Source organism: Denticeps clupeoides, chromosome 15 (assembly GCF_900700375.1).
Source record: "Denticeps clupeoides chromosome 15, fDenClu1.1, whole genome shotgun sequence".
Taxonomy (NCBI): domain Eukaryota; kingdom Metazoa; phylum Chordata; class Actinopteri; order Clupeiformes; family Denticipitidae; genus Denticeps; species Denticeps clupeoides.
Genome location: NC_041721.1, coordinates 6,502,729 through 6,530,621, shown reverse-complemented (window position 1 = coordinate 6,530,621; position 27,893 = coordinate 6,502,729). Strand labels below are relative to the sequence as shown.

General features: G+C 43.5%; 1 protein-coding gene across 5 annotated transcripts; it reads left to right on the top strand.

The window, feature by feature from the left end:
- Nucleotides 1-158: 158 nt before the first annotated feature.
- Nucleotides 159-27,408, top strand: bltp3b (bridge-like lipid transfer protein family member 3B). Of its 5 annotated transcripts, none has more exons than XM_028955377.1 (24): nucleotides 159-421; nucleotides 7,420-7,582; nucleotides 8,868-8,906; nucleotides 9,016-9,107; nucleotides 9,222-9,411; nucleotides 10,245-10,385; nucleotides 11,722-11,892; nucleotides 12,906-13,086; nucleotides 14,116-14,199; nucleotides 14,337-14,501; nucleotides 16,218-16,327; nucleotides 16,526-16,667; nucleotides 17,122-17,315; nucleotides 17,421-18,146; nucleotides 19,410-20,125; nucleotides 20,714-20,794; nucleotides 21,068-21,216; nucleotides 21,835-21,989; nucleotides 22,686-22,836; nucleotides 23,178-23,222; nucleotides 24,559-24,815; nucleotides 25,028-25,136; nucleotides 25,246-25,412; nucleotides 25,498-27,408. In XM_028955377.1, exons 1-24 carry the CDS (start codon nucleotides 378-380, stop codon nucleotides 25,636-25,638), a joined length of 4,413 nt encoding a protein of 1,470 aa, XP_028811210.1. In that variant the 5' UTR covers nucleotides 159-377; the 3' UTR covers nucleotides 25,639-27,408. The 5 variants fall into 5 exon arrangements, with proteins under 5 accessions (XP_028811210.1, XP_028811209.1, XP_028811212.1 ...); XM_028955376.1 differs by having other exon boundaries at nucleotides 25,234-25,412; XM_028955379.1 differs by lacking the exon at nucleotides 20,714-20,794 and having other exon boundaries at nucleotides 25,234-25,412.
- Nucleotides 27,409-27,893: the final 485 nt, after the last annotated feature.

Below are 27,893 nucleotides of genomic sequence, written 5' to 3'. Positions count from 1 at the left end.
GTAGTTTTCAGTAAATAGAATTTTTGAATTATTTTCCATAAGGGTGCGCTGTTTTCCGTCGGATTTTTGCTGCACGGACGTAACCTCAGTTCGCCCCGCCTCCACGGCCTCGATATGGATAATGACGTCACGCCGGTCCCGCCCACCGACGCGCTGACAGTACAGGCCGCAGCGTCTCCAGGTGGGTCCGGACCGGGCTCTGCATGGATCCCAGCGGAAAGCGGGTAACGCGGGCTGACGTTGCACGGGCGCCGCGAAACGACATTCCAGTCGTCTGCGTGGGACGGCGACGAGTCCTTCTCCACGGCCCCGCTCGTGAAAATGAACCCCGGCGAGAACAGGAGCCGCGTCTGAGGATATAAATCATTTATGCGGCCATGGCCGGACTGATCAAGAAGCAGATCCTGAAGCACCTCTCCAGGTCAGCGGTCTCTCTTAACACGCCTCCGACTCTATAACTACAACAATAATGAAAATGATGATAAAAATCTGCTCTCAACATCAACGTTCCTGACACACGTAATGAAGTGAAACCTAGCGTTCAAAGGTGTGTAAATTAACCCTCTAACCAACCAACTAACTAACTAGCCCTGACTAGCTAGCGCCCCGGCGACTTTTGTCCCCTCAGACGCGTGACGTCAGTGAAACGAGGTCGTCCTTTCTGGAGGCAGGTGATGCCAGGTCGCCGCGGCGTCCTTTGTTTACGACCGTGCCCGGTGCACTACCGTTGTCTGCTGGCTCGTGTGATGCGAGAGAACCGGAGTGGGAAGGGGCTTTTGAGAACTTCTCGTTTTTCACTCGGAGAAACACGATGAGGCGGCGAAGGCTGCAGAAAAACCGCTCGCTGCTGGTGCAGAGGTGACGAATCAAATGAATGAAGCGCAAAGCCACGTAATACTTTCAGCTGCAAAATGGCAACTTCATAAATTGCGAATAGCCAGGCCGGTGTATATAAGGGAAAGGAAATCTGATCACAGATGTGATCTGTGCTGTGGGCCTCTACGGTCCCAAAGACGCGGATGGGTCATCGGGCATCCGTTTAAGGGTTCTGATGGCCATCTAATGGAGGACGGCACACCTTATACGGCTCAAGCACGTCCCCTTCCCCCAAATAAAGCCAACGTATTAGTTGCCTGTTTGTTCCAGCCGTGGCAGTGAGTGCGTGGAAAGACAATGCACAAGCAGGCAGATTGGGGGACATATTTGTGCGGGACATATTACGTTACCATGGGACTTTGTGGTTTTCCAATAGATGAAATTATTGTGCATCTGGCTACGTTTCTGTGTCCGCCTTTGTCTATAGTAGCAACAGTGTCTGTATGGGGTACAGTTGGGGACAGCGTGCAGGTGTAGAGTCACATGACGCGGCCTCTTCCTGCCGATTGGCTGCAGCGCTGCTCGTAGGGCCTCGAAGTGGAGCTCAAGCCTGCCAGGATGGAGCTGACTTCGCTCAGCCTGTTTTTCAAGTGTTCAGTTATCCCCCCCCCCCCCTGAGTATTTTGGCTGAGGATCTTCGCTGGAGCAATTCAAGATCTTAGATGTGAGACATGCTGGTTGCACAAACCTGGTTGGTGTCGCGTTTCTTCCGGCAATGTTCGCTTTTTTCTTTGCCACCAGGAGCAGCTGGAGGTCAAGATGAAGGTCACTGACCTCATTAGCTGCTCTTCTGATTCATGTAGGTTCATCTCTTTCACCACACCAAATCTGTCCTTTTGGTTTTTAGATTTTGACTGCAGGGTGATTTTGAGAATGGCTGCCCACTGCTCACCAAGGGTGATGGTTAAAAGCAGAGGACACATTTTGTTGTGAACCATGTGCTGTGCTGCATTGTATCACAATGACAATCACTTCACTTTCACTGTGATTTACAAGCCGGAACTCTTTCCTTGACATTTCTGCTTCAGCAAATACATGTAAACCACACCGAAGACACTTAAATGCCTCTCGCCGGACTGCGTAAACGGGTGAGATGATTAACTAGACATTCCTCCGATGGAAAGGCCGCCTCAGTTCTTCTCCTCCCGTGTGTGTTTTTTTTTTTTTTTTTTGTTTAGGGAAAAGAGAAAGTGGAGTAATACATGACTCTTCAGAGATCTGAACTCGCTGTGTCAATAACCATCTGTCCTCTTCATTGTGGAGGTGTTTAGATATCTGCAGTGCTTTGGACAGGATCCTCCACAGGGGACTCTCATTGCATAGGGCACATGTGTCAAACTCTGCTGCATCTCGCGAGATGGCTTTGTACAGATCTGTTGTTCGGGCCTGGCGATTTGCCGATGAACTGAGCGCCCTACGCACTGAGTTTTCATGGCTCACGGTGACTCAGAAGCATGAAAAAAAGAATTTCGAGCTGCTTCACAACCCATTTACCGTCAATGTGGGAACCGCTCCAGCACAGATTCAGCTGCGGTTTAAAGATCGCGTACGGCAAGGCAACTGAAGCGCTGCATTATGGGACCTGTAGTCTGTGTGCTGTTGCCGCCTTGTGTCGCCAGGCCGTAATCGTGGATCTGTATGTGGTGATCTCGAGTTTGACACCCCTGGCATAGGGCATGGATTAAAAACAAATGTTTAACAGTAATGACTACGAAACTATTACATTTAAGATTACAGGAAAGGCACAGTGAGGGGTTAGAATTCAAGACCCAGCTTTATGTATGTGTGTGTGTGTGTGTGTGTGTGTGTGTGCTCTCCCTGTGTTTGTGTGGGTACTGCTTCCTCAGTCTGAAGGCATGCATGCTAGGTGGACTGTTAACTGGTCTTAGGTGTATGCCCATTGAAGTGGGTGACACCTGCGACTAGGGGTGTGTATTGGCAAGGTTCCGATTGTATTGAAAGACATTAAAAGTGAAGTGTGTGGGGACGGTGCTTTGCTCAGTGGCATCTCAGTGGCACCTCTCAGTGGTTACGAGGCCACTTCCTTAACCGCTAGGCCACCACTGCCCACAATATATGCTCACAATATATTGTGATATAATCGTATATTGTCTACATATATTCTTCAGTTCAGTATTTTCAAAATACAAGCTACTGTGATCGGTCTGTCATGTTTTGCAATTTCACTCTGCCTGAAATGCCAAGCAATAATTCAAATTAGCTTTACAGCGCCATCTACAGGAGTGGAGGTTATAGTCACACACTGACTGTCACCTCTGCTGACCTCACAAAATGCAGCACCTCTCGGTGATCTAAATTTGTCTACAAAAATATTGCTATTCAATGTGCCTGTATCGATACAGTATCACCACATAAAATATTGTGAGATATTGCTGTAGCGATATTTTGTACACCTAAGTATAGAATATGTGGTTATGACATATTCACTCATGACATATTCACTTTGCTGGGTTCTTTTCAAATACATTTACATTTAGATGTTCTAATAGTATAGTTTTACCATATAAAATAAAAAAAATCCTGTCCTTAACAGAATCTAACTGATATGATTTTTTGTAGGTCCATGCAGTCTTATCTGATGGAAAATTAAACCCATAAAATAGCATTAAACCACATTACACCACTAATTCTACCTAGTTGGTATTGGTTCCATGCTCAGTGTTCCATAGAAGATTCTGACCAGTAGCAGTGCAGGACTGTCCCTGACCAAAACTGAAACAAGTCATTGTGAAAAATTGTGAAAAGTTTCCTGGTCCAAAAAAACAAATCTCTCATCTGACTTCTAAACCAGTTTCGCTAATTATTTCGCACAAGTCATGTCTGGATTGATGCTTGCTGCTCCAGTAAAGTTCTGTCGCAAGTTGAAGCAAGTTTTGTGTGATTGGACTCACTCACAACTGGATTTAGTCCCAGTCGTGTGTAAGAACTCTATTAACCAGAGTGGTTAGACTTCATTAAACATGTAAGTGATCCACGATGGTGGTCATTCAGTATTGGTTTTCAGGCTAATAATATGACTCTTCTGAAACACCCTGACAGCTTTACCACAACCATGGGGTGTGTCTTCTGACATGTTCAAGAAATGAGAGGGTGTTCACTGGATCACTTAGGATCAGATAGCAGGTTGTATTAATTTCTGCAGTAATTAACCAAAGGCCTTTGCTTATTTGTACGTGGTTCCTTTTTTGGCATGGCAATGTAAATGAAATATTTAATTGGCATTATGTGTGTGTGTGTGTGTGCGCACGCTTTAGTGTCCTCACTACGTGCTCAGTTTTGAGGCTCTGTCACTCCCTGTGGCCTCTATTCAATAATTCACGCCAGAGGCTTCATTCGGTTTCTGGCTGGCTGTGTGGGTGCGGGAGGAAGTGAGCGAGAAAGCAACCTGACTCAGTCCTGACCGCGCTCAGCCGTGACTACGTTTTTCCCAGGAGAGGCAGGGAGGGATCCTGTGGCTCAACGCAAGGCATTCCAGCTCAGGCTTTTCTACTCAATGCTCCTTTTCTCCACCTTCTCTCATTGCTGTTCATTTGTGTTCTGCTTTTGCAGAAGAGGAAACCCAGAGCATTTAGGAACCTTAGGAACAATGCTTTTGGTCAGACCGGTTATAGGTGTGTGCCCATAGAAGTGGGTGACACCTGCGACTAGGGGTGTGCATTGGCATGGATCTCACCATACGATACAAATCACGATACATGGGTCATGGGTTACTGGGGCAGTGGTGGCCTAGCGGTAAAGAAAGCTGCCCCGGTTCGAATCCTGATCTGCCGAGGTGCCACTGAGCAAAGCACATGTTTCTGTATCGGTACAATATCACCACTTAAAATAGTGTGATATATTGTTGTATCGATATTTTCTAACACCTGTGACACCTGTGGATATGTGGTTATAGAAAATGTTGCAAATGTATGTGCAATTTTGAATTAAAATATATTTTTTCTTCCAAAATGTTCTGAAAAGCAAATCAAGCAGAATCAGTCATCTTTATGACACCAATTATGTCCTTTACTACGTCACTAAATGCTTTCGGGTTGCCACCCGTCTGGGATTTTTCTGGGATTTCAGGGTTGAATCTCCACTCTAATCCAACAATTTGTTGAAGTTACACAAATAGGCATCACCCATGACATATTCTTGTATTATAATTATGTACTTGTTTTTATCACCATCATATTTTAGGCAGATCACTAATCTACAAGTTTCATAGACGTATTACACACAGTGTGTGTGCGTGTGTGTGTGTGTGTGAGCCTTGACCTTTTAATTGCCCTCATGTTATTTAAAGTGAGTGTCTTAGTTATGTAATTGTGTACGATTTACTGTTAACAAGATGAGCTGGTCATCCAGGTCCTGTGTGTCTGTGTGTGAGAGAGAGAGGGAGAGTGAGCACATGGACATACATGATTGTATTCTTGTCCTAGTGGGGAGTAAATGCTACTAATACATGCCAAGTAAAGACAGGGTCCACACAAGACAAATGCCTGCTTACACTCAGTGGCTTAGGCTTAAGATTTAGGCTTAGAAAAGTATTCTTCTTAATAATACACACATTACAGGCTTTTACCCTACATCCTCACATCCAAATATCTGAAAAGGACTGAAAGAATAGCTTAAAGCACTTTATTACTCCAATTATCGCAGGTTAAGCGCGGGGTTTACAGAGGACGTGTTTGTTCTCCTGCAAGAGTTTTGCCCAATTAACACAAACGCAGGCATTATTCAATAGCCCTGCCCATCACTGCAACATTTCATCTCACTGACGTTAATGTGGGCTAAGGCTGAAACGATGCCGATTATGAAAAATTATTGACTGAATGTATTAGAATGTCAGTGGAACATAAACTTTTCTCCACCAATGTTCATTCGTAACTGGAATGAACTACAGCTAGAGTTCCTAGTTTACTGGTTGGAAGTGTAGTGTCTCAACTTCTTCCAGATTAGTTCATTAATGTTTGCTACGTAGTCTGTGGGTTGTGTGATTATTCATAACTGTTAAATGAGATGCGATATCTATTTTAGTAGTACTAAGCAAAGACTCACTCCAGACCGACATGCTCGTGCACTGCAGTTTAAAAGCTATTAAGGCTTTATTGTCATTTACATTTTGAAGCCTTTTTAACTACAGCCTTGTGTTAGGACTTGGAAACTTTGAATTGAATGTAAACTTTATATTTGAAGCCATATTTTGGACCCAACAGGAATCCAGACTAAACTTGTTTACTTTTATGAACCTTATGGTAGTTTTTCCATTTTGTGCTGTGGCAGAGGCTGCTGCATATCTGCACATAATCTTTTATAATTTTTGCACTTACATTTTTGTCTCTGCCTCTGCGTGCCTTCCCTCACATGCAACGCGGACATTTTCTGTCCGTTTGCCAGTTCGAATCCCGAGCCGCCACGGTGCCACTGAGCAAAGCACCGTCCCCACACACTGCTTCCCAGGCTCCTGTCATGGCTGCCCACTGCTTAGTAATGGTGATGGTTAAAAGCAGAGGACACATTACATTGTATATTCGTGCTGTATATTTCTTTCTGTAAAGCCGATTGATCATGAGGAAGTGTTTCTGTGCAATAAATAAGTGAATGAGTCCTCTACTGTATATTGTTTATTATACACTGTGTATTATATTGTAATGGAAACCAATTAATGGACCATGACCCCCTGAAATATTAAAGGTGGCCCAGTACACGTTCAGGTTCACACTGCTGAAAATATGTTATCATGCTCTATTGTTCACAGCTTTTGAAAAAGATTTTACAAAAAAAGTCTTTGACAAAGTTAAAAATAATGCTGTACGTTTGGTAATGCCTCTTCTTATTTATTCCATTTCTATGGATGAATTTGATGTTTAAATGGGTAAACCGTTAGACCTTTTTACACAGTCCTGATCAGGTTTACCTGATCCAAATCTGATCTCAGTGACAGCAAATGTTAAAGTAAGATTGCTGAAACGTTCTTCTACTGATTGAGAATAATTAACAAACTTAATTAACTAATTAACCTCATTCCACTTCCTGGGTGCAGTCTGATTGAATTTTTTTTTTCACTGGATCCAAAAAGTTTGGTGACCTTAACAGGTGTTGGAGCAATAGTGGAATTTGAGGTGAGCAGGTTGACCATTATGGACACACAAAGCAGATAGCGTTTGGGACTCGATATTTTCGAACACCCTTAGAAAATATCCTTCCACTCCCACTGCAAGTCTTATGTGAAAACATAAATCCTAAATCTCTATATGCTGTTCTGCACTTTTGTCTTATTTGCCATAATTAAGTCAGCTGTACAGTGTTAAATACAGTGTTTGTAGTTGATATTGCCAACAGCGGTTTTTGTTTAGTGGGTGTGGCTGAGTTTTGGAATGGAATGTTGCATTTCATTTAATCTCTTTTCTTTTTTTTTTCTAGTTTACATGAAAAATAGTTAAGTTACCATGAAACAAAATTTTGACATGAAAAATTTTTGAAATTTCTTTCTCTCTTATTAACCACGTGCATTGCCTCACATCACTCTTTTGGTTTTAGGTTTGCCAAGAACCTATCCCCAGACAAGATCAATCTGAGCACTCTCAAAGGGGAGGGTCAGCTGACTAACTTGGAGCTGGATGAAGAAGTTCTGCAGAACATGTTGGACCTGCCCACCTGGCTGGCCATCAACAGAGTAGGCTGCAACAAGGCTGCCATTCGGGTAATAACGCTCTTCACCTTCTTCGCCAGTGGGTTGTATCTACTGACTGAGACTGAGTAGAGTCATTATATGATGTTAGCTTTTTTTTTTTTTTTTTTTTTTTTTTTTTTTTAAAAGGCTTTTTAATAACCCTTCAGGAAAATGTAATTTGATAATAGAACATCAGCGCAACTGTCTTATCAAAAAAGCTTGTGAACAGACCAACTGTGGCTTAAAACACAAGAAAATGACCAGCATATTCTTCTCTTTTTTTATTTATTTTTTATTTTTCATACAAAACATAGCGGAACTTTGGCGCCAAAAAAAAAAGGTACACACCGTACCGTGGGATACCCATAGCTGTTCCTCTCTTCACGTTGACAGCTGCTGTCTTCTGTTCTGGTCTGATGTATCAACCCCCCTTGGGGTTGGGATTATTGAGTTATTGCAGTTTGTGACAGTGGCATCGTATGTGTGTAAGTGTTTGAGTGTGTGGGTGTGTTTCCGTTTCACAGACAATCAGCAGCCAGTTTCAGACTCTGGTGCCGAGGAGTCCCTACTCATTCAGCTTCTCAGATGACCCACATTATAGATCCGTCCGGGCCGCAAACTGCTGTGCATAAAATCTGTTCTCACTGCCACACGCAGTGGAAAATGTACCTCTCAGATGATCCGATGTGGCCAAAACCAATCAAAAATGCATAAAGATTAAATGGACTGCCATCGCTGCAAACATGAACTTTACATGAACAATTCCCAGAAATCTGAATTAACATTGTTCTTAACATTATTCTATATGCATTATTATGTCTCCCACTCCACTTCTATCACACACGTGCACACACACACACACACACACACACAGATATTTTGGCAGTCACATTGGAACACGCTGACCACAAACAGTTGGTGTTCTGACCCCAGATAGCTCCAGCTGAGCCCTCTCACCTCTAAAAAGCTGTCTCAAATTCCTGACCAAAGCTAATAAGAACTATTAAATAATCATTTGTATTTGTGTTCGGCCTGCACATCATTCACAAATTTACAGAGACTGCAAGATGCATAATTCATTTCATTTGATGGTTGATCCGTGCGCATGGTTTAGCCATGGTTTGTATAGGCAAATATATATGGTTTGGTGGCTGTGCTACTACTAGTAGTGTTGAAATAGTGGTATTGATTTATGAAGTCCCTTCCTGCTGTCTTGTTTGCACCATGCTTCCCGGTGGACCTCCCAGGGACACTTTCTGATTAAACAGTGTGATGAAATGCTCCAGTGAGATAACCGAATTCTTTCCCTCGTCAGATCCCATGGACAAAGCTAAAGACCCACCCCATTACCCTTGTAAGTCTTGAAAGTATTTTTATGTGTATCTATGTTTATACATAGTGTCATGTGTGATGTTTTATGTGACCTTTTTTTTTTTTGAACTCATGATGTCTTTCACTTTCAGTCACTGGACAAAGTAGAGATGGAGATGAGCACTTGTGATGAGCCTCGACCACCTAATGGCCCGTCTCCCATAGCAACAGCCTCAGGTCAGAGGTAAGTATTTATTAAATCTTACATCCTCCTCAGAGAGAGAGAGAGTAACACATTAATTCCACTAATATGGGGGACAGGATGAATTGTGGTGCTGTGTTCTGCGTCTGTTTGTAGTGAGTATGGCTTTGCTGAGAAGGTGGTGGAGGGCATCTCTCTGTCCATAAACTCCATAGTGATCAGGATCAGTGCAAAAGCTTTCAACGCCTCCTTTGAGCTGTCACAGCTACAGGTCTACAGCGTCAACACCAGCTGGATCCCCAGCGACCTGCGCTTCACCCGCATACAGGATCCCACACGGGGAGAGGTGAGTGGGAATACTCCTCTCTGGAGGCACTTCAATGTAAGCAGTACCACCATGAGTGGTTCCTCCATTGCTCAGACTTGTTTGTCCAGCACATGCCACTGATGCTCAGTCGGATTGAGATCTGGAGAATTTACCGACATGGTGCACTGTTCTGTTGGTAGATTCCACTGTGGTCTGTAGCAGTGTCTAGGTATGTGTTATGTGCTGAAGTTCCCACGAGCAGAATCACAATTAGACTAGGAAGCCTTCTTCCGGAAGGTTCAGATCTGATGCTCATGGTGGACATGAATCAGCAGGACCGTTCTGCAGCTACTTAGAAGACAAACCTCCATACACAACAAACTGTGATGCACGTTCTGATACCTTTGGACTTTTCATCAATTTAGCTGTAGTTGATCTTCTATTGGATAATAAAACATAGGCCGACAATCCACACATGCATCAATTGATCTCCCACAAACCTGTCACCAGACTGGTTTTCATCCCTTGGACTACATTTGGTAGATCCTGACCCCTGCACACCAGGAACATGCAAAAAGAGCTACAGCTTTGGAGATGTTATGAAATGTTATAAAATCCTTTAAAATGCCAATTTTTAATGCTTCTGACAATTGCTTTCGACAAAATGTTCACTTGTTGCAGAATATATCCCTCCAACTGCCATGTGCCATTGTAACGAGATAATCAACGACGATCACTTGATTACGTGTACATGTGCACATCCATTGATGACATTATGAAACAGTTTTACTCTCCTCTTTTACTTAATCACGTTGAGAATCTGAATCTGTGTGTTGCCTCGGGAACTGTGTCAAGTTTTTGTACCATTTCAGATCCTGACCTTTAAGGAAGTTAGCTGGCAGATGATTCGCATCGAGGCTGACGCCATCCAGAGCGGCGGCCACGAGACACTCAGCGCGCCCATCCGCCTCATCACCAACCAGTCAAAAATCCGAGTCACGCTGAAGAGACGGGTAAGAAGGCCCACCTGTCATTTAGAAGACTTATTCAGCAGAGCTGCTAATGTGCACAAATGTGTGCCACTGTGTAATTATAAGCCGATGCTGAGGCACATGCCACATGATTAGGGTGCTGATTGTGGTGTCTATGGACAGAAATGTGCCTATGGATGCAGCATTCAGCAACAATCAATATCTGTCAAATCCTACAAAAGAGATGTGTGTGTGAGCTTGTACAAGATTGGATCATTAGTTCTGCCCATGCTTTGTGGAATCCTCATGAATAGCAGTTGGCAGATAGGATTCTGTGGCAGGAAGTAATACTTGTGACAAGACAGTCTTTATTGGATGGACTTTCTTTTATTTTTCCTGAAAAGTCCTCAGCCACACATTGCATTCTATGTCTTCACGTCTCATTATCAGACTTTTTTTTTTTTTTTTTTAAACCAGGCATGAAGCCCTTTTTTAATCTATTTTGAACCTTTTGTTTTGAACAAAAATGTTTCAAATATATGCATGTCTCTAAGTTACTGCAGACAGTCTTACGACAGTGCACATGTTAGGTGAAGATCTCGTCTCAACCTGCCCATGTTTCCTCAGACATTTGGAAGGAGTTTAGATGATATGTCTCCATAACCCGTCTGATTGGCTGTCGTTTGAGGGTCAGAGCTGCAGCCAATCATTGCTTCATAGCTAGCTTAACTCTGCATTAACCCAACTGAATGTTTAACTCTCTGCCGCAAGCGACACGAAGCAACAGACCTGCAATTCATTTCTGCAGTAAATGGGAAACATTGTCCTCGACAACTTAATGGCAACTGTGTGACACCAGAGACTGCATTAGGAGACTATAGCTCTGTCTTTGGCATGTTGAATACATTTACATTTACAGCATTTATCAGACGCCCTTATCCAGAGCGACTTACAATCATTAGTTACAGGGACAGTCCCCCTGGAGCAACTTAGGGTTAAGTGTCTTGCTCAGGAACACAATGGTAGTAAGTGGGATTTGAACCTGGGTCTCCTGGTTCATAGGCGAGTGTGTTACCCGCTAGGCTACTACCACCCTTGAATAGAGTAAGACCAGAAGAAATCTCTGCGGGAAGCAGTTATAGATGCTGTGACGTTTCAAACATATGGTGCCCATTTACATAGACCCATCCTTTCAGCATCATCCAGATGCTTAAAAACATTTGACCCCAGATATGTAATACACCAAAAATACTTTCGGCTTATCTGGGCTAGTTTACGGATAGATATTTGGTTGAGTTTGTGATTGGATATAAAATTTGATAGGAGGTGTGTGGAAGCTGTAGTAACGGCTGTTTTTTTTTTTTTAATCTGTGAACAGATGAAGGACTGTAATGTTGTGGCTTCTAAGTTGATCCTTATCTTGGATGACCTGCTCTGGGTGCTGACCGATTCCCAGTTAAAGGCCATGGTTCAGTATGCCAAGTCCCTGAGTGAAGCCATGGAGAAATCTGCCCAGCAGCGCAAGAGCATGGCCTCAGAGTCTTCACAGGTTAGTGTAACTCGCACACAGCAAAAAATAATAAAATATACTGTGTATATGTCATTTGTATATGTAATATCATTATCATTACATATATTACATCAATATGTATATGTGATGTCATTTTTTGTGTTGAAACTGTCATGTCCTAACAGGAGCTGTGCTTAGAGACCTTTGTATGTGTGTGTACACGTGCACTTTTTTAGTTGTGTGCTTCCTTATTGCTCTCTTGACCTCCTTTTCTCCTTCATGACTGGAGCTGCAGACAGCCTTGCCCGTCCCACCCATTCTCTATGTCTCCATGCCAGGCGTTGTGTCTCCCAACTAAATATCCCACAGGCCCAAGTGTCTCTTTTATAAAAACAAATCTATATATATTAATGAACACAAATTGTTTCTCTTTCCTGCAAAACTTTCAATTTCCATCGGTCTGAGTTCACTGGCATTCTCCTAATGTGTTGTGGAATAAACCATGTTTCTGGTACTTGGGACTTGTGACATGGTGTATTGCAACAGCAATAAAGGAGTTTCATAATCATACTGCAGTAGAAATATCTGTGTATCTGCTCACACCTAAACTCATTCCTTACATACAGCCCGTAGGTGCTAAGGAATATTCATACATACAACACAATCAGCTGGATGCATATTTACTCAAAACACTGTGTTGAATTTGTGGTTTATTGTCCCACTCTACTGGAGCGATCATTGCATGCAAAGTGAGAGTCCTTTATTGAAATCATTCCGGACAATACAAAATAATAGAATGGCAGGATGACTGGAGGCAAACAGTGGCAGTCTGAAGCAGGCAGTCTTCACCCTGATGGCAGTGGCAGGATAATGGACAATAGCTTAAATTCTCCAGATCTGGAGGCATTTGGTCTCGTGTTGGTTCTGTGGCTGATCAGCTTATGTTCTCTTGGGATTGCTCCATAGAAAACACTTTAATCATTACCTAATTCTGGAATTGGATTAAATGTAAGTGTGGCGCTTGGCCTTTATCTTTCATTGTCCTCCTTTAGGGTGCATCGGCGCCACCCTCAGCCCAGCCGACGCGTGCGCAACAGAGTGCTACATCGGCTGACCAGAACGCCAACATGGCAAAACTGTTCAGTGCCTATGATGTATGTGAGACCTCACATCATCTACAGATCACACATCTGGACCTACACATCTGTGATGACATCCACTCCAGGGACCGAGGTACATACATTTTTAGTGCGAAAAATTATTTATTGCCTTAAGTGCTATATTCACATAACAATTTTACATATATGCCCCACTTCTAGAATAGAGTGTGTGTGTGTGTGTGTGTTTTTTTTTTTTTTTATTCTTTTTCTTTTTTTTTTATATGCCTACTCCATGTAAATATGCCAACTCTGTGTCCTATTTGTTCATTTGTTTCTTGTTTTTGACTTTGACTTAGCGTACATATTGTGTTTCCATCCAGTGCACCACTTCTATTCTCTGTCATGCACTAGTGTACATGTTTGACCCATGAATGAGGATCATTTTCATGGTGTTCATTCAGTCTGGGTATTTGGTTGAAAGAGGAGCTGCACAATTGATTGTAAATGAAACTTCAGAGTTGATACAATGGGATTTGCAAACCGAGAAAGGACATATTTAAGCTATGCAACACTTCCGAGCATAAAATGTTGCGGGGCATCCTTCAGTAATGTTGACAATTCAGAAATGTCCCATCCACACCAAACACATTAAACCATATGTGATTTACCATGGCATGTAGGGGTGTATTGGCAAAGAGCTCACGATACGATATGATCATGATATATTGCGATATGTACAATGTCTGTCATGTTTTGAGATTTCACTCTGCCTTCAAATTACCCAGCTGTACAGTGCCATCTACGGGAGTGGTGGTTGTAGTCACATGCTGACTCTCACCTCTGCTGACTTCACTAAAGAAAACACTCGACAGCACCACACTGTGGATTAAATTTGTTTACACAAATATCTCTATTTGATGTCCCTGTATCGATACAATATCACCACATAAAATATTGCGATATATTGCTGTACGTATCCTAGCAACACTAGTCAGTGGTGAAGAAAGCACTACAGGTCCCATTCTTTTCTTAATGCATCTCACATCAATTAGGTCACTCGCTATTGTGAGTGACATAAGGAAATGCTGGGAACCAGACTCAAACCAACAACTCACAGAATAATGAGTCATAATTAAGCTCAGCTCTTGTTATATCTCTGCAGTGATGAATAAGAGGATCACTGGTGGAGCGATGCAGCTTTCCTTCAGCTCAATCACACTGGACTACTACCCCTTCCACAGAGCAGGTGAGTCCTTGTACAGAGTCTCAGCACACACAGTTCCAGTCTGATTTGAGTTTTAATGCCATTCACTGACATTAAGTTGTTTATTTAGTCATACCACTATTCTGTTTCCCTGCTTACTGACCCTTTTGACTCTATAGGAGAGAATTGTCTTCATTGGATGCACTACAGTGAGGCCACTAAGTCTCGTGAAGGCTGGGCCCGCAGTCTGCTGGAGGAGTTTCGCTCCAGTGTGGATATGCTGAGGTCTGCGGTGAAAGACCACCAGAGCATATCGGCCCAATCACAGAGCTCCCCAACGCATGGTACACTCTCTCTCTATCTCCATCTCCATAACATCACACCTCAGTTTAGGGTTTTCTCATATAATTCAATTCTGTTTTGGTGGTTTCGTTCATTTTTAACCTTGTAGTGTTTAAGATTTAATGTTCCATGTTTTGAGAACACCACCAGGTACGTGGTGTGAAGCATCGACGATTGCATTATTCAATAAAGGAACTACAAAAATTACATTTAGTGATAAGCACTAACACTACTATTTATGATTATTAATTACTATTTATTACTATTAATGTTCTTTGTTTACATGAAAACATAAAAATTAAATGAGTTTAAAAAAGCAATCATTTCAAAATATTTATATGGATGACAAAGGTAGACATACTGATGTAGTCAAACCCTGATTTTCTGATGTACCAGATGCTCATTTAGTCAAAAAAGACCTGTTTTATTACTTCTCTAAAACAGTGAAACCATTCTAATATCATTGCAAGGGGTCTTTCTAACAATAAATGAAGCATTTAACAGACTTGTATTAATGAACACAGCATTCCATTGACACTTAAGACAAATTGTTGAGGACAATGTCCCTCTCTAAATTTCAATTCATTACCAGCTACAGTCATTTACAACATTGAACTGAGTTTATTTTAAATGACAAAACAATTGTTTTTTTATGGAAAAGGCAATTTCTAAATGTCCCTTAAGTTTGAATGATGTGTGCCTTGGGACAGTGTAGTACTGCAATTGATGTGAGGTTCTGTAGGGAAAGCATGGCCATTCAGCAGTGATTTCTCGGCATAGTTCTGGCCCTGGCTACCCATCTGGGGGTCCAGGGCTTCTTCATTAGCATAAAAATAAAATAGTCAGAACATTGTTTCCATGACACAAAGATTAGAGAGTGAGAGTAAAATGATTACAGGTTGTGTCATTCTCACAGATAAAATAACATCAATGTTCAAATGGTTCACCAAGCATACCTGAGCATTCTTGTGTAGGTGTTTCAGGTCTGGTGGTGATTTTATAGGCCATGGTGCATATTTTCTGTCCCCAGTGTCTCAGTGCACCCTCTCAGGGGAGCGAGATGCATGCGTAGGGGTTAGTGAGATGGACGCCGAGGCTGAGGGTGTTGGTGGTGGGTACCAGGCGTTGGATAGGCACTGTTGTTGGTGCCTGGAGTCAGGTAGCTCTCTAGTGTGTGTTTGGGGTGTATTTTTATTTTTATTTTAAAGACACACACACACACACACTCACTCACACACACACACCCCTCTGAGTCAAATCTGTATTTGAAGTATCGGAGTATAAATTATACTTATCCATGGTTCTCTGTAAGTGTGGGTATCTATGAGGGCTATGAAGAAAGGGCTTATTGCAGCATTGCAATAAGCAATGGTGGCCTAGCGGGCAGTGGTGGCCTAGCGGTTAAGGAAGCGGTAATCAGAAGGTTGCCGGTTCGAATCCCGATCTGCCATGGTGCCACTGAGGTGCCACTGAGCAAAGCACCGTCCCCACACACTGCTCCCCGGGCGCCTGTCATGGCCACTGCTCACTCAGGGTGATGGGTTAAATGCAGAGGACAAATTTCACTGTGTGTACTGCTATGTATCACATGTGACAATCACTTCACTTTTTATTCAGATACTACATTTGGAGATTTGACCCGGAGAAAACACACATAGCTGGTGTGATGTGATACTTCACAATGAGGTGATGACTGAGTGTTTGTGTCTCACTCACAGGGAAGATCTCCACAAGCTCCAGCACTACATTCTCACCTCCTTCCTCCCCACGGGCACAGCTCATATCCAGCTCATTTGTTCTCCGCATGGCCGATTTCAGCATTTACCAGGCAAGGGAATTTCGCATACACTCACAAACACACACCTCCTCATGCTCTCTATCTCTATTTGATCACACAAACACCTACACAGACATGTAAATGCACACTATAATTTTTTTTATACTGTATTAGATGCTGTAATATTCAGAATAATTTTTACACAGACAATCATCACATGTTCTTTCTCTCCCCCCTGTGTGTCTTGAGGTCTCCACTGCAGACCAGCGGCGCTCCAGTCCCAAGACTATGATATCCTGCAATAAGAAATCACTCTACCTGCCTCAGGAGATGCCTGCCATCCACGCAGAGCTCACAGAATACTACTACCCCGATGGCAAAGACTCCCCCAGTATGTGACAAGCATTTCCCGTTGTGTGGCTCTTGCAAAAAAATTAAAAAATAAAATTTTACCTTTTAAATGAGGGGTTGCCATGAGGTGCGCATTGCAATTTATTAATCACCCAGTGTGTCACAGCATACCGGGCAATAGGAAAAATTAATGAAGAACAAGGGTGAAAAATTAACTGGCTAATTTCAACCACCCTGAAGCCCATAAACAAAGGCCTACACTGAATCTAAAGCCCATTCAAAGAACTTCACTGCTGAGGGTTTTCCCCTCCTGCACGACACACACACACACACACACACACACACACACACACACACACACACACACACTATGCCAAGAAACAGTGGTAACAGTGGTGATTGGCAATAACTGTAAAAACTATTATCATCATTTATCTCTTTATATATTCTTCTGCATGTTTTTTTTATATATATTCCTCTGTTTCTCTCTCTAGTCCCTTGTCCCAACCTGTATGTGCAGCTGAATGCTCTGCAGCTGGTCCTTGACCCACGCAGCCTGGTGTGGCTGAACCTGTTTGCTTTGGACCTCAAGCAAAGCCTGGAACAGTTCATGGAGCTCTACAAACTTGACGACTCCCAGAAGCCCGACGAGCACGTTGACATCAGGGTGGACGGACTCATGCTGAAGGTGACTTTGATTTGGAGTGTTGTGTGAACTTTTAAGGAGCAAAAACCCCTGTGTGGTTTTTGATTTGAGTCTTTAATTTCTTGCGTTTGTGTACTTGTGTTTTAGCTGGTCATCCCTGCTGAGCCAGCTCAGGAGGGCGCGGCCCACGCGGACCTTCCCCGCAGCATTTCGGTGCAGATGTCAGAAATGGTGGCCACCAACACCCGCCATTCACCGGGCTGCTCTCGCTCCAGCCTGGAGTCCCTCCTCAGCGCTTTCCAAGAGGAGGCCTTCTTCAGCTTCCCGTCCACCACCTCCTTCCCCAGGGACAAGGACTCTTTTCCCGTGCTGCACGCCGTATTCCAGCGGCATGCCTACGAGCAGGACACACACCTGCATGATGTGTACCGCGGCTTAGTGCCTGCCTCGCTGACTGCCGATGCCCTTAAAATGCCAGCAGCCTCTGACCTGTGGGCGCTGCACTTCTCCCAGTTTTGGGTGGACTATGAAGGCATGAGCAGTGGCCGTGGTCGTCCGATCCCATTTGTCGACTCCTTCCCCCTCACGCTGTGGATGTGCCAGCCCGCCCGCCACCTCCAGCACCGGCACCGGGTCACTGGCGGCGTGTCGACAACGCTGCAGCGCAGCGAGTCCGCCGACGCAACCGCAGCTGCCCGTCTGCAGAGGAAGAAGCTGCTAAAGGAGTACTACAGCACTGAGGCGTCGCTTGGTAACGCACCGAACAACGGCTTACATAAGCCATGCTCTCTGGACAGTCTGGGGAGCTTGGGCCCTTCACCCTCCTCCTCGTCTTCCTCTGTACCCTCCTCTGGAGAGCATCCAGATGTACAGGTCATTTATTTTTTAAATTTTTTATGAAGTGTGTTATTGCTTTTATTTTGCTGTTTCTGACATGTGTACAACTCATATCCACACACACAAATTATATAGAGTAGGTGCCCCTGTTGCTTGTAAAACAGCTCAGACTCATGGAGGCATGGATTCCACAGGTAGGTATGCTGTGGTATATGGCACCAAGCAGTCAATAGCAGATCCTTTATGTCAGGGGTGTCACGGCCCGCGGGTCACATTCTGCAAGATCACTTTATACAGATCTATTATTGCGGCCTGGCAATATATAGGGCTGATAACACAAAAACTACAGATCCCATAATGCAGTGCTTCAGTTACCTTGCTGAATGCGATCTTTACCCTGGAGCTGAATCTGTACAGGAGCAGTTTCCATATACATTTTTTTTTTTGTGCTTTGAAGGCACCAAAGCGCAATGCGTAGGGCATTCACTTTGTTATGGACAAGTCATTTCTTCACACGTTGAGTTCCTAAAGCCTTTAAACATTTACATTTACATTTACGGCATTTATCAGACGCCCTTATCCAGAGCGACTTACAATCAGTAGTTTCAGGGGACAGTCCCCCTGGAGCAACTTAGGGTTAAGTGTCTTGCTCAGGGACACAATGGTAGTAAGTAGGATTTGAACCTGAGTCTTCTGGTTCATAGGCGAGTGTGTTACCCACTAGGCTACTACCACCCCTTTTTAAACCTTTTTGTTATGTGGCAGTGTCTTCTGCTAAATGAGAGGAATACTTTAGTAACATTCACATAGAAGTAGGACCCAGGATTAATTCTGGTGCCCTAGATAAGCAACACACACAAAACCTAATTCTACATGATTCCTCAGAGCACCTTCTTCCATTGCGCCGTGGTCCAGGTCTAATGTATGTCCTGGCTGGTCTGCAGATACATACAATCCACACAATCACAACGAACTATGATGCACTGTGTGTTCTGACACCTTTCTATCAGAAGCAGCACGACCTCTGTTCACTGCTTTTCTACTTTTGGTAGGTCCTGGATCATCCCACAAGATTGTTTCCCTTATGTAATTTTTGACTAACATAATTACATGAGGGACAGTAAATATTAGAATAGTTTATTTTAATTAAATTATTGGTTTAGCTGGATAATAATCAAGTTGGAGTAATTGCTGTGATCTTACAGCCTCACAGAGATCCAGTGGCCATGACATCATTCTGAAACACTGTTCATGCTTTTTTCTGCTTCATTAAGTCTTTATTTTCTTTTTCTTCTCTAGATTTTGGTTCATGTACAGAAGCACCTGAGTGTTCAGATGACCCACCTGCAGTACGTCTTCCTCCTGCGGCTGCAGCACTGCATGAAGGAGCTGCAGCTGACCCTGCAGCAGGACCTCCAGCAGCCAGCTGGCGATCGGTCCACCCAGCGCACCAGCACCAGCCACCGGACGGAGCCCTTCAGCGCCTGTGTGGGCATCCTGGTGAAGAGTGCAGAGGTGGCTCTGCTTCTGAAACCTGTGCCTGATGGCACCGCCCCCACCTCGAGCCCCATGGGCTCAGACCTGTCCCCATCTGACAGCCATGGGACTATAGAGGCAGGAAGAGAGGGCGGAGCCCATCCTGAGAATCCCCCTGGCCCACTTGTTGAAAGGACTGGTGCAGAGATGTGTCCTGTGGACCAGCTGCTTTGTATGGGAAGTTTGGATGGGACAGGACATACTCTGGACCATGCCCCCCTTCTTCCTCCTCCACCACCATCCAAACCTACTTCATCTACTGGAAGGAAGGTATCTATAGATGAGCGATCCAGCTCAGAGGAAAAGAAGGACACAGGACAGGGGACTCCTGAATTAGAGAGGGACTTAGGTGACTCTAAAAACCGCCCAGGCGACTTTGCAGTGGTACACACGGATCCTCTGACAGACCCTCTCTCGAGGGAGGGGAGCGAAACGAAAGACAGAAGTGGTGGAAACAGACTCCCTCAGTCTATGTCCAGGTAAAGTGCCAGTGGGACAAATTTGCTAACATTAGGCCTAGTACTTCTTCAGAATTTAAATAAATAAATAGAAAACGATTGCTTGCTAGTTATTTGTGTCTTGAAGAAAGATTTTTTTTAATACCCTTTTTGCTGTTGTATAATAATTTCTGACACAAGGTTATTTTTTCATTAACTAATTATTTTAATACAGCTTTTACTGCTGTGACAACATGTTTGAATGACAATAGAGTTTTTTTTCCCCAAAAACTGTGTCTTGCGTCCAGTTGTCACTGGATATTCACAGTGGGCAATGCAGTGTCTGCTATCATGTCTGCCACCAAATTGACTATTGAATCCAACATAAAGTTAATCTACGTCCATGACAATTTTTTGGTTAATTAAGGTGAAAATGCTAACTTGCTCTATTAGTGCATTTTAGTTTATTACGGCACAACTAACAACTTTGGGTGGTCATCATTAGCAGCCATTAAATTTGTTCATTAACTGATGAACATGTGTTGGTAGTGTGTGTGAATGTATGAGTTGGTATACTTGATGATGCCATATTTTTCTATGCCCTGTGTGCATATGTGTATTTCTCTGAAGGAAAGGCAGTTTATCAGTGGTTTCTGACCTCCTGAGCTCTACAAACAGCAGGTCCACCTCTCTATATTCCATTTCCAACATGTAAGACTAGGATTGTGTACATGTGGTCTATCTGTGTGTGTGTGTGTGTTCCGTGGATGTGATTCTGTGATGGTAATAATGGTGTGGAGATCTCCATTTCACTCTGGCTCTCTGTGTTTTGTAGAACATTGTTGGATGGCAGAATGTTATTCACATTTTTTATGGTTTTGTCTATACATGACAAGTTCTAAACAATATGTGTACCTAGTTGCACTGATTCATTTTCTGTTTTTTAAGTGTCAGTGTTTCAATTTTAAATGTTTTGTATTTTAGTGGCCGTCTGATGAGGGACCGTTCGCAGACCAATTTTGCAGTGTCCTTTAAGAACATGAAGAAGAGTCCCTCTCTCCAGTCTCTGGACAACATCTCTATTGACAGCTATCTGTTGGAGGACTGTGATGCATACAGCTTGTTGGAAAGAGGTAAGTATTCTGTTAACTTGTCTTCTTATATATTAATTTGTCTTTGTCTCAGTAAACTCCATTATTCATATACAGTCATGGCCAAAAGTTTTGAGATTGACAAAAATACTGTTTTTCACAGTTTGCTGCTTCTAATTTTATTTTTATTGTGTCGTTCTCAGACCTTTTGGCCACAACTGTACAATCCACCTTTGTGCTTAATTACTCTCTTGTGCACTTGTCCAGCAGGTGTCAGTATGTTGACATCGTGTTAGCTGTATTCTGTGTTAGCACAGGGACATCTTACATCATAAAGATGCATCTTGTTTTTAGTAAGCCATGTAAAACTATTCTGGGACGTGTGTAACCTGTACAATTCCCCTTTTAAAATATGTAAAGCATCGTAATAAAGGATTATGCACCAAAACAAAAAATGGACACAACAATTTGATCATCACGCCAAGCCTTTTTCTTATTGTTTGCTGAACCCTGAATGCAGCCTCTGTTTTCCAAACTGCGTTGGATGGTCACCACATATGAACAGATATCTAGGAATCAGTACTGTATTTGATGACATCAGTTTATGTGGTTTGATGTGTGTGTGTGTGTGTGTGTGTGTGTGTGTGTGTGTGCACCCAGATGATGTGTCACTGTCCGGTTTCAAAGATGGGCTGAGTGAGCAGAGTGCCACTGAGAGTGCCAGCGAGGTGTTGGTGCCTTATGCCGATGGAGCCATGTCACCAGATGCAGTCAGTGCTGCCTCCCAGAGCATTGATGAGCCCACCAAAGACCTGGTAACTTTGGACAAGGGGTGAAAGAGATGAGATGTCTCTCTCACTATTAATACAATTACAGTAACACAAAACCGTGAACATTGAGCTACACTGAACAAAAAAAATTTTTTTTTTCCCTAATCTGGAAAGTATTCTTTCGCTTGTCCTTTTCCACATTTTGTTATGTTCGAGCCTTATTCAAAAATGGATTAAATTGTGATTCACAATTTTGTACTGTGCACTGGAAACTGTTAAAAGATGTGATGCAGTTTTCAGTGGACAAAGCATTACAATAACCCTATTCTGTCAGACATGTTTGAATACTGATCTGAAATTAACCAAAAAGCGCCATTCCCTAGAAAATATTGGGCCAAGCTTGTTTTGCTTTTTTAATGTCCAACTTTTGTATATTCATAAGGTAGTTAGCACAATGGCAGTGGTCCAGGTACAGACCCTTGTGGCACTCCATTGACTAGTTTAAATTGACTCAATGATGGCTACTTTAAGGTTCAGCACACGCTAACAAGTCCATTTCATAAATACCTGGACCACATTAGCTTTAGAATTCAAGAGCAACTGAACTTGGCCCAGTCTTCTGAAACAAATGTTTCCTCTTTTTCTCTTTCCCACCAAGTGCATTTAACTACATATATTTTTATGTTACTGTTTAACGGGAACCAATTTTGAATATTCTATGTGGTTCCTGTCACTGTCCAGGTGTCTGTGCTGGTATTGAAAGTCCATTCTGTCTGCGGGTCACTGGACATACGGGGCGAGAATACAGCTGTGGCTCTGGACGTGGGCCAGGTCCGACCCAGTCAACTTGGCAATGTCAGCTTGCGACAGTATCTTAGCAACCGCAGCTTGGGTAAGAGTTGAAACCCCTCCATTCTCTGCCTGTGTGATGGACTGTTGACGGAGCTTGTATAGATGAAGTCTATGTCCAAAAGTTGAATAGTCTTCAGAGCAGAGGACATTCAGTCCTCTTTCTTGAGAATCCGCCACAGTTGTCTTTGCTATAAGCTCTGCTGGTTCTAATACATTCTTCTTTCATATCATTGATAGCAGTTGTTTTGGAAAAAAAACCTAAGGTCTTGAAGCATTCAAAACAACACATTGGTAAATCTTGCAGAATGATCTCAAGTATGTAAAAGGGACAAATGGCTTGATGTACCGTTGTGAAGGTAAAGCCTTTACTTTCCAATGCAGGCTTCATCTGTTCATCAGCAGTACCCACTGTTGAAGACTGCCAAGGTATCAGTTTGTGTTGGTAATGGCTGTGGATGTGTGCAGAATGCAGTGAAATGCAGTGGTTTGCATGTCACGTTTTTGGAGTGCATTTCAACAGGCTGATATCTGTTCATGTTGAAAGATGAACTCAGTGGAAATTAGGTGAAATGTTTGTCTGTGGTTGAGGATATGTTTGCTGTGTGCTACTATAGTCGTACAAAATAAAGTGCACAGAAAGCTTGCTGCGATGTATTTGAAATTCCTAATGTCACCCCACCCCACACCACTTTATATTCACTCTCACTCTCTCTCACAGTGGGGTAATGGGGGTGTACTGGCACTAATCAAGCATTGGGCTCTCATGTAGGCTCCATTAAATCCAGCTGGGTAGGGGTCACACCACAAATTACAACAGTTTCTTTGCTTTCCTTTCTATGTCTGCTGCAGTAGTGGCTTTTCACAGCCTGCTGCCCCCTGCAATAGGACACACACACACACACACACACACACACAAATACCCCAGCCCTTTCCTCTGTTAATCCCTGACCCCATGTCATTCTCCTTTTCTCTCCACCCGTGCCCGTGATTTACAGCAATTTTTGGGTTTTGCAGAACTGCTCTTTGTGAAACTGGCGGTCTCTCTCTGAGGAGAGTGTTTGTTGTTTGTTACAGGAGGGGGTTCTCGTGGGTCTCCGATAGTGCTGTTGGCCATCAAAGAATAAAAAAATCATGATCAAAACACTACCGTTTCTTTTATAGGTGTAAACATTATGTGACAACTGCAACATATGCGCACAGTTTGGGAATGGGTGCAGTAACCATAATTATTATCAGTGAAGCTGAAATAGTTTATCATTTTGACCTTGGTGTGTGTTTGTGGCTGCACACGACTTGCAAGATAAAGCAAATTGGAGCTTCACTTTCTGTGCAATTGTTTGTTTTCCACTTAGTTAGCTTTTATTCTGGGTTCTGAGTAGACCTGGCATAAAAAATTAACTAAGTAGGAGACCTTGTGGGAGAACTGAGCCATGATGGTGCCTTACAATGACTTTGAGTCACTGAAATGTCATTTCTTTATTATGGCAAATAAACAAAGCTGAATAATAAATTGTTCATAGTGCAAATTTAAAAAGAAACATGCAGCGCTCACTGCTTCCTTTCTTCCTGTATGACAGCAGCTAAGTGAACTCAAGATTAATACTGCTAGTAGCTTTTAGTGTTCAGTGTCTAATGGGTAAGGACTGAGGTAAAGGGAACTGGATTCCTTAATTTTATCACATCGTAAGACTGACTGCATTGGTGTTGAATTACAGCTTCAGACAGAAACATAATGACTGCTCTCTCTTTTTTTGTCTCTCAGGATCTGGTCCTGTGGTGAATTCTGGGACTGGTGCATCTGGTCCTGAGGTTAAGGTTCGACTGGAGAGCGGCCCGAGTGCCGCCGCTCATTCGCCTCTGTCTGAGCACAATGGCTTCCTGCAGTGTCGTCTGCATGCACTCAGTGCAGACTTTCTCATGTCCACGCTCAGGAACCTAGGCCACTTCCTAGAGGATGACTCTGCATCGCAGGTCCTGCCTATGGAGATTAACATCAGAGACATACATGTCAACTTAAAGGTACAAACAGAACGGCATACAGACAAATCCCTGACCTGCATGTTTCATATTTTAATGATTCAGTTGCAGACACACGAAGGAATGTGGAGTCTGTTATGAATTACAGTCGTTTGTTGGAGGAATTTTGTTCAGTGCTGCTGCATGCAAGCAGAGAGCAGTTTAAAATGTTCACTGTAAAAAAATAAAAGTACCTGAAACTGTTTTCACCACAGGATGATGGACCCCGTGACAGTGCTTCAGATCCGGATCCCACTCCCATGGCCCTGCATATTGACAGCCTGCTCATCCACCGCCGGGACGATGGGTCCTTCAACATCGGACGTGAGTGTCTCTCATGCACTCTCTCTCTCTCTCACTGTGTCTTGGACGTGGACACTTGCACACTGACAATCTAGACTCTGTCCTTATCTCTGTCCAGTTGGTTCTGCAGATCAAAAAGAAGAGACGGTGTCTCCAAAGCCAGCCATGTTGATTGACAGTAAGCTGAACAAGCTGAGCTCTGTCCCAGAGCTTCCTGTGGGCAGGCCCTGTGAGCAGAAGTCCACTCAGACATTACCCGTGTCTCCGACCACCTCCGCCCCCTCTGTCAGAGAAAAGGTGAGTAAAAGTTTAACCACAGATGAAAAGATGTGTCAGAGTCTTTTAAAGTGAACTGAAATCTGAAATGTACCCTCCTCTGCAGATGCTGGTTGAGGAGAACGAATGCCTGAAACAGGAGCTGTCCAGAGCAAAGATGGCCCTGGCCGAGGCCCACATGGAGAAGGATTCGTTGCTGCACCACATGAAGAATTTGAAACTCTCCTCTGGGAGTGGTAACAGCTAATGCCCACAGTGCAGAGCAGACTGCCAGGGGGTGGCACCGACCACAGCGGGCAGCAGGACAGGGTCTGGGCTCAGACGGGCGCAGCATCGGGAAGCCTGAGTGATGGAGGCTCTTTACGCCGCACTGCAACTCTTTGGGGAGCGGCGCTGATGCCCTCTGCGACTCCCTGCAAAAACTTCACTTTCTTAATTTCTTTTTAACATGTTGCAGTTTGCAAACAATAAAACTCTCGATTCAAGGGGGATCCAGCTGCTCCTGTCGCACCGTGACAAGAGGTCCTTAGTTTAGGGAGGAGCACATTCCACCCTTGGACCCCCTGGGTGTTTGTGCCGATTTCGCCTGGGATTACAGGGGGCAGGGTTTAGCCTGAATGTCATTTTAACAGAGGAATGTCTTACGCGAGACTTTGCACTGCACTGAATTGTATTTAACAGAAAACAAGCAAAAAAAAAAAAAAAAAAAGTGTGTCCGGTACCCCCTCCCCCTCCTGTTTGTATTGTAGTTGCGATTTTCAGGTCTCACGCTTAAATTTGCGTGCTTGAATGTTTTGTAAAGACTTGCGAATGCCGATGTCCCTGTTCTGTGTGTGTTTTACGTTGTGTGTTGCATTAGTAGGCGTTTCATTACGTTAATGCACAAAGAGTGAGTCTTAAGAGTCTTAATTATGTGTTTTGAACATATTTCTGATTCCACATCGTGGGTTTCCATCTGTTTTTCTTTTCTTTTCCTCCCTGTGTGCACCTGTCGTGTGTCCGTTAACGGCGCAGAATGTCAAGACTCCTTGAATCGAGCCGAGGCTGCACTAGCTGAGGCTCGTGGCTCTCTCCCCAATAAGAATGAAGAGTGCTGAACCTAGTTGTGTGTAGATTTGTAGATATATACGGATGCGTAGGTTCCTTTTTTTCAGGTTGCCAGTCCTTTGAGAGATTACTCTGTAAACAGGATCATGATATTCAGTGAACCTTTGTTGGTTGCAAGTAAAGAGGGTGATCGGACCAACAACTACCCACATCGAGAAGCTATAATGCTTAGTCTTGAGGATTTAGCTGACTTTGGTTCCACCCAGTTTATTGGTGTCCCCTCTAACATATCATGCTAGTGTCTGGTGCTACACAACCCTTCTGCTAGTTTCTGCCTCCCTCACACAGGTCTGGAGCCCTCCGATCAACTCAGTCCAGATGAAAGTGCTCAGCCACACCCAGCGTCCTTCCAGGCATTGGAGTCCTGCCCTCAGTAACTGCTGGGAGTGTGGTGATTATGTGACTATGTGAAGACGACTCGGTCCATCTGTGAAGGACCTATTAATCGCGCGTTAGACAAGTTCCACATACGATTCAGTGGCAGTCGTAGACAATAGATGCCTTATAATAATGATACGCAGCTGACCTTCAAACGTTCATCCCCCATGCAAGCTAAACATATTCTAAGAGTGAACGGTTTAATGTATTAGGGAGCGTGTGTGCGGCCACCTCCATCTCTGAACAAAGGGAAAATTGTGGGTGTGACGTCCTTCACAGCATCGGTGGTGGCGAGTGTTAATAACATGGTGACGAAAGGTGGAAATGGATCATTATTATTTCACACACTGGTCTCATGGCATAGGTGTCATAACCCAATGCGATGACTTGACCAATGGTACTTGATGATGATTTATCGCCACATTAATATTTGGGGAAGTGTCGCCCCAGATGTGTAAAATGATGCATTGTTTGGTCTTTTAATGCTGCTGAGTTCATAAAAATGTAAAAATAAAAAAAGGAGAAGACTATATCCTTTTGGATACCTCGTTTACTTGAATCATGTTGTTGGGTCTTTTATATCTTTTAACAGTCTGGCAAATTGAGGACGTGTTGGTGTGTGTTTTTTTTCATCCATGAATCTTAATCTTCTTCCTTTTAGCGCGGTGTTTCTCAATCTGGCTAAATCGTTCCCACTTAGGCCCGGCCTTAGTTAGCCTTGCCTGTTTTTAAATGAAGGCGGTAATATTTGAGAGCAGTGTGAGCTCAGCAGAAAAGCCGTACGATACCAACGCATCGGTCGAGGGCCGCTGCACAGCATCGTTCTTCAACTCGTGGCCCTCAAACGGAGGAATCAACAGATAACTGGGAGAACTGAGAACGGGGCCTAGACTTGGAATACAACGTTCTTACTTTCAGTTCTCCCTTCTATAGTGTCTGTGCAATTATAATTTATAATCTAATGCCTTCACTAAAATACACTATGTCTTTTAAATAATTTTTTTAAGCACTGCCAAA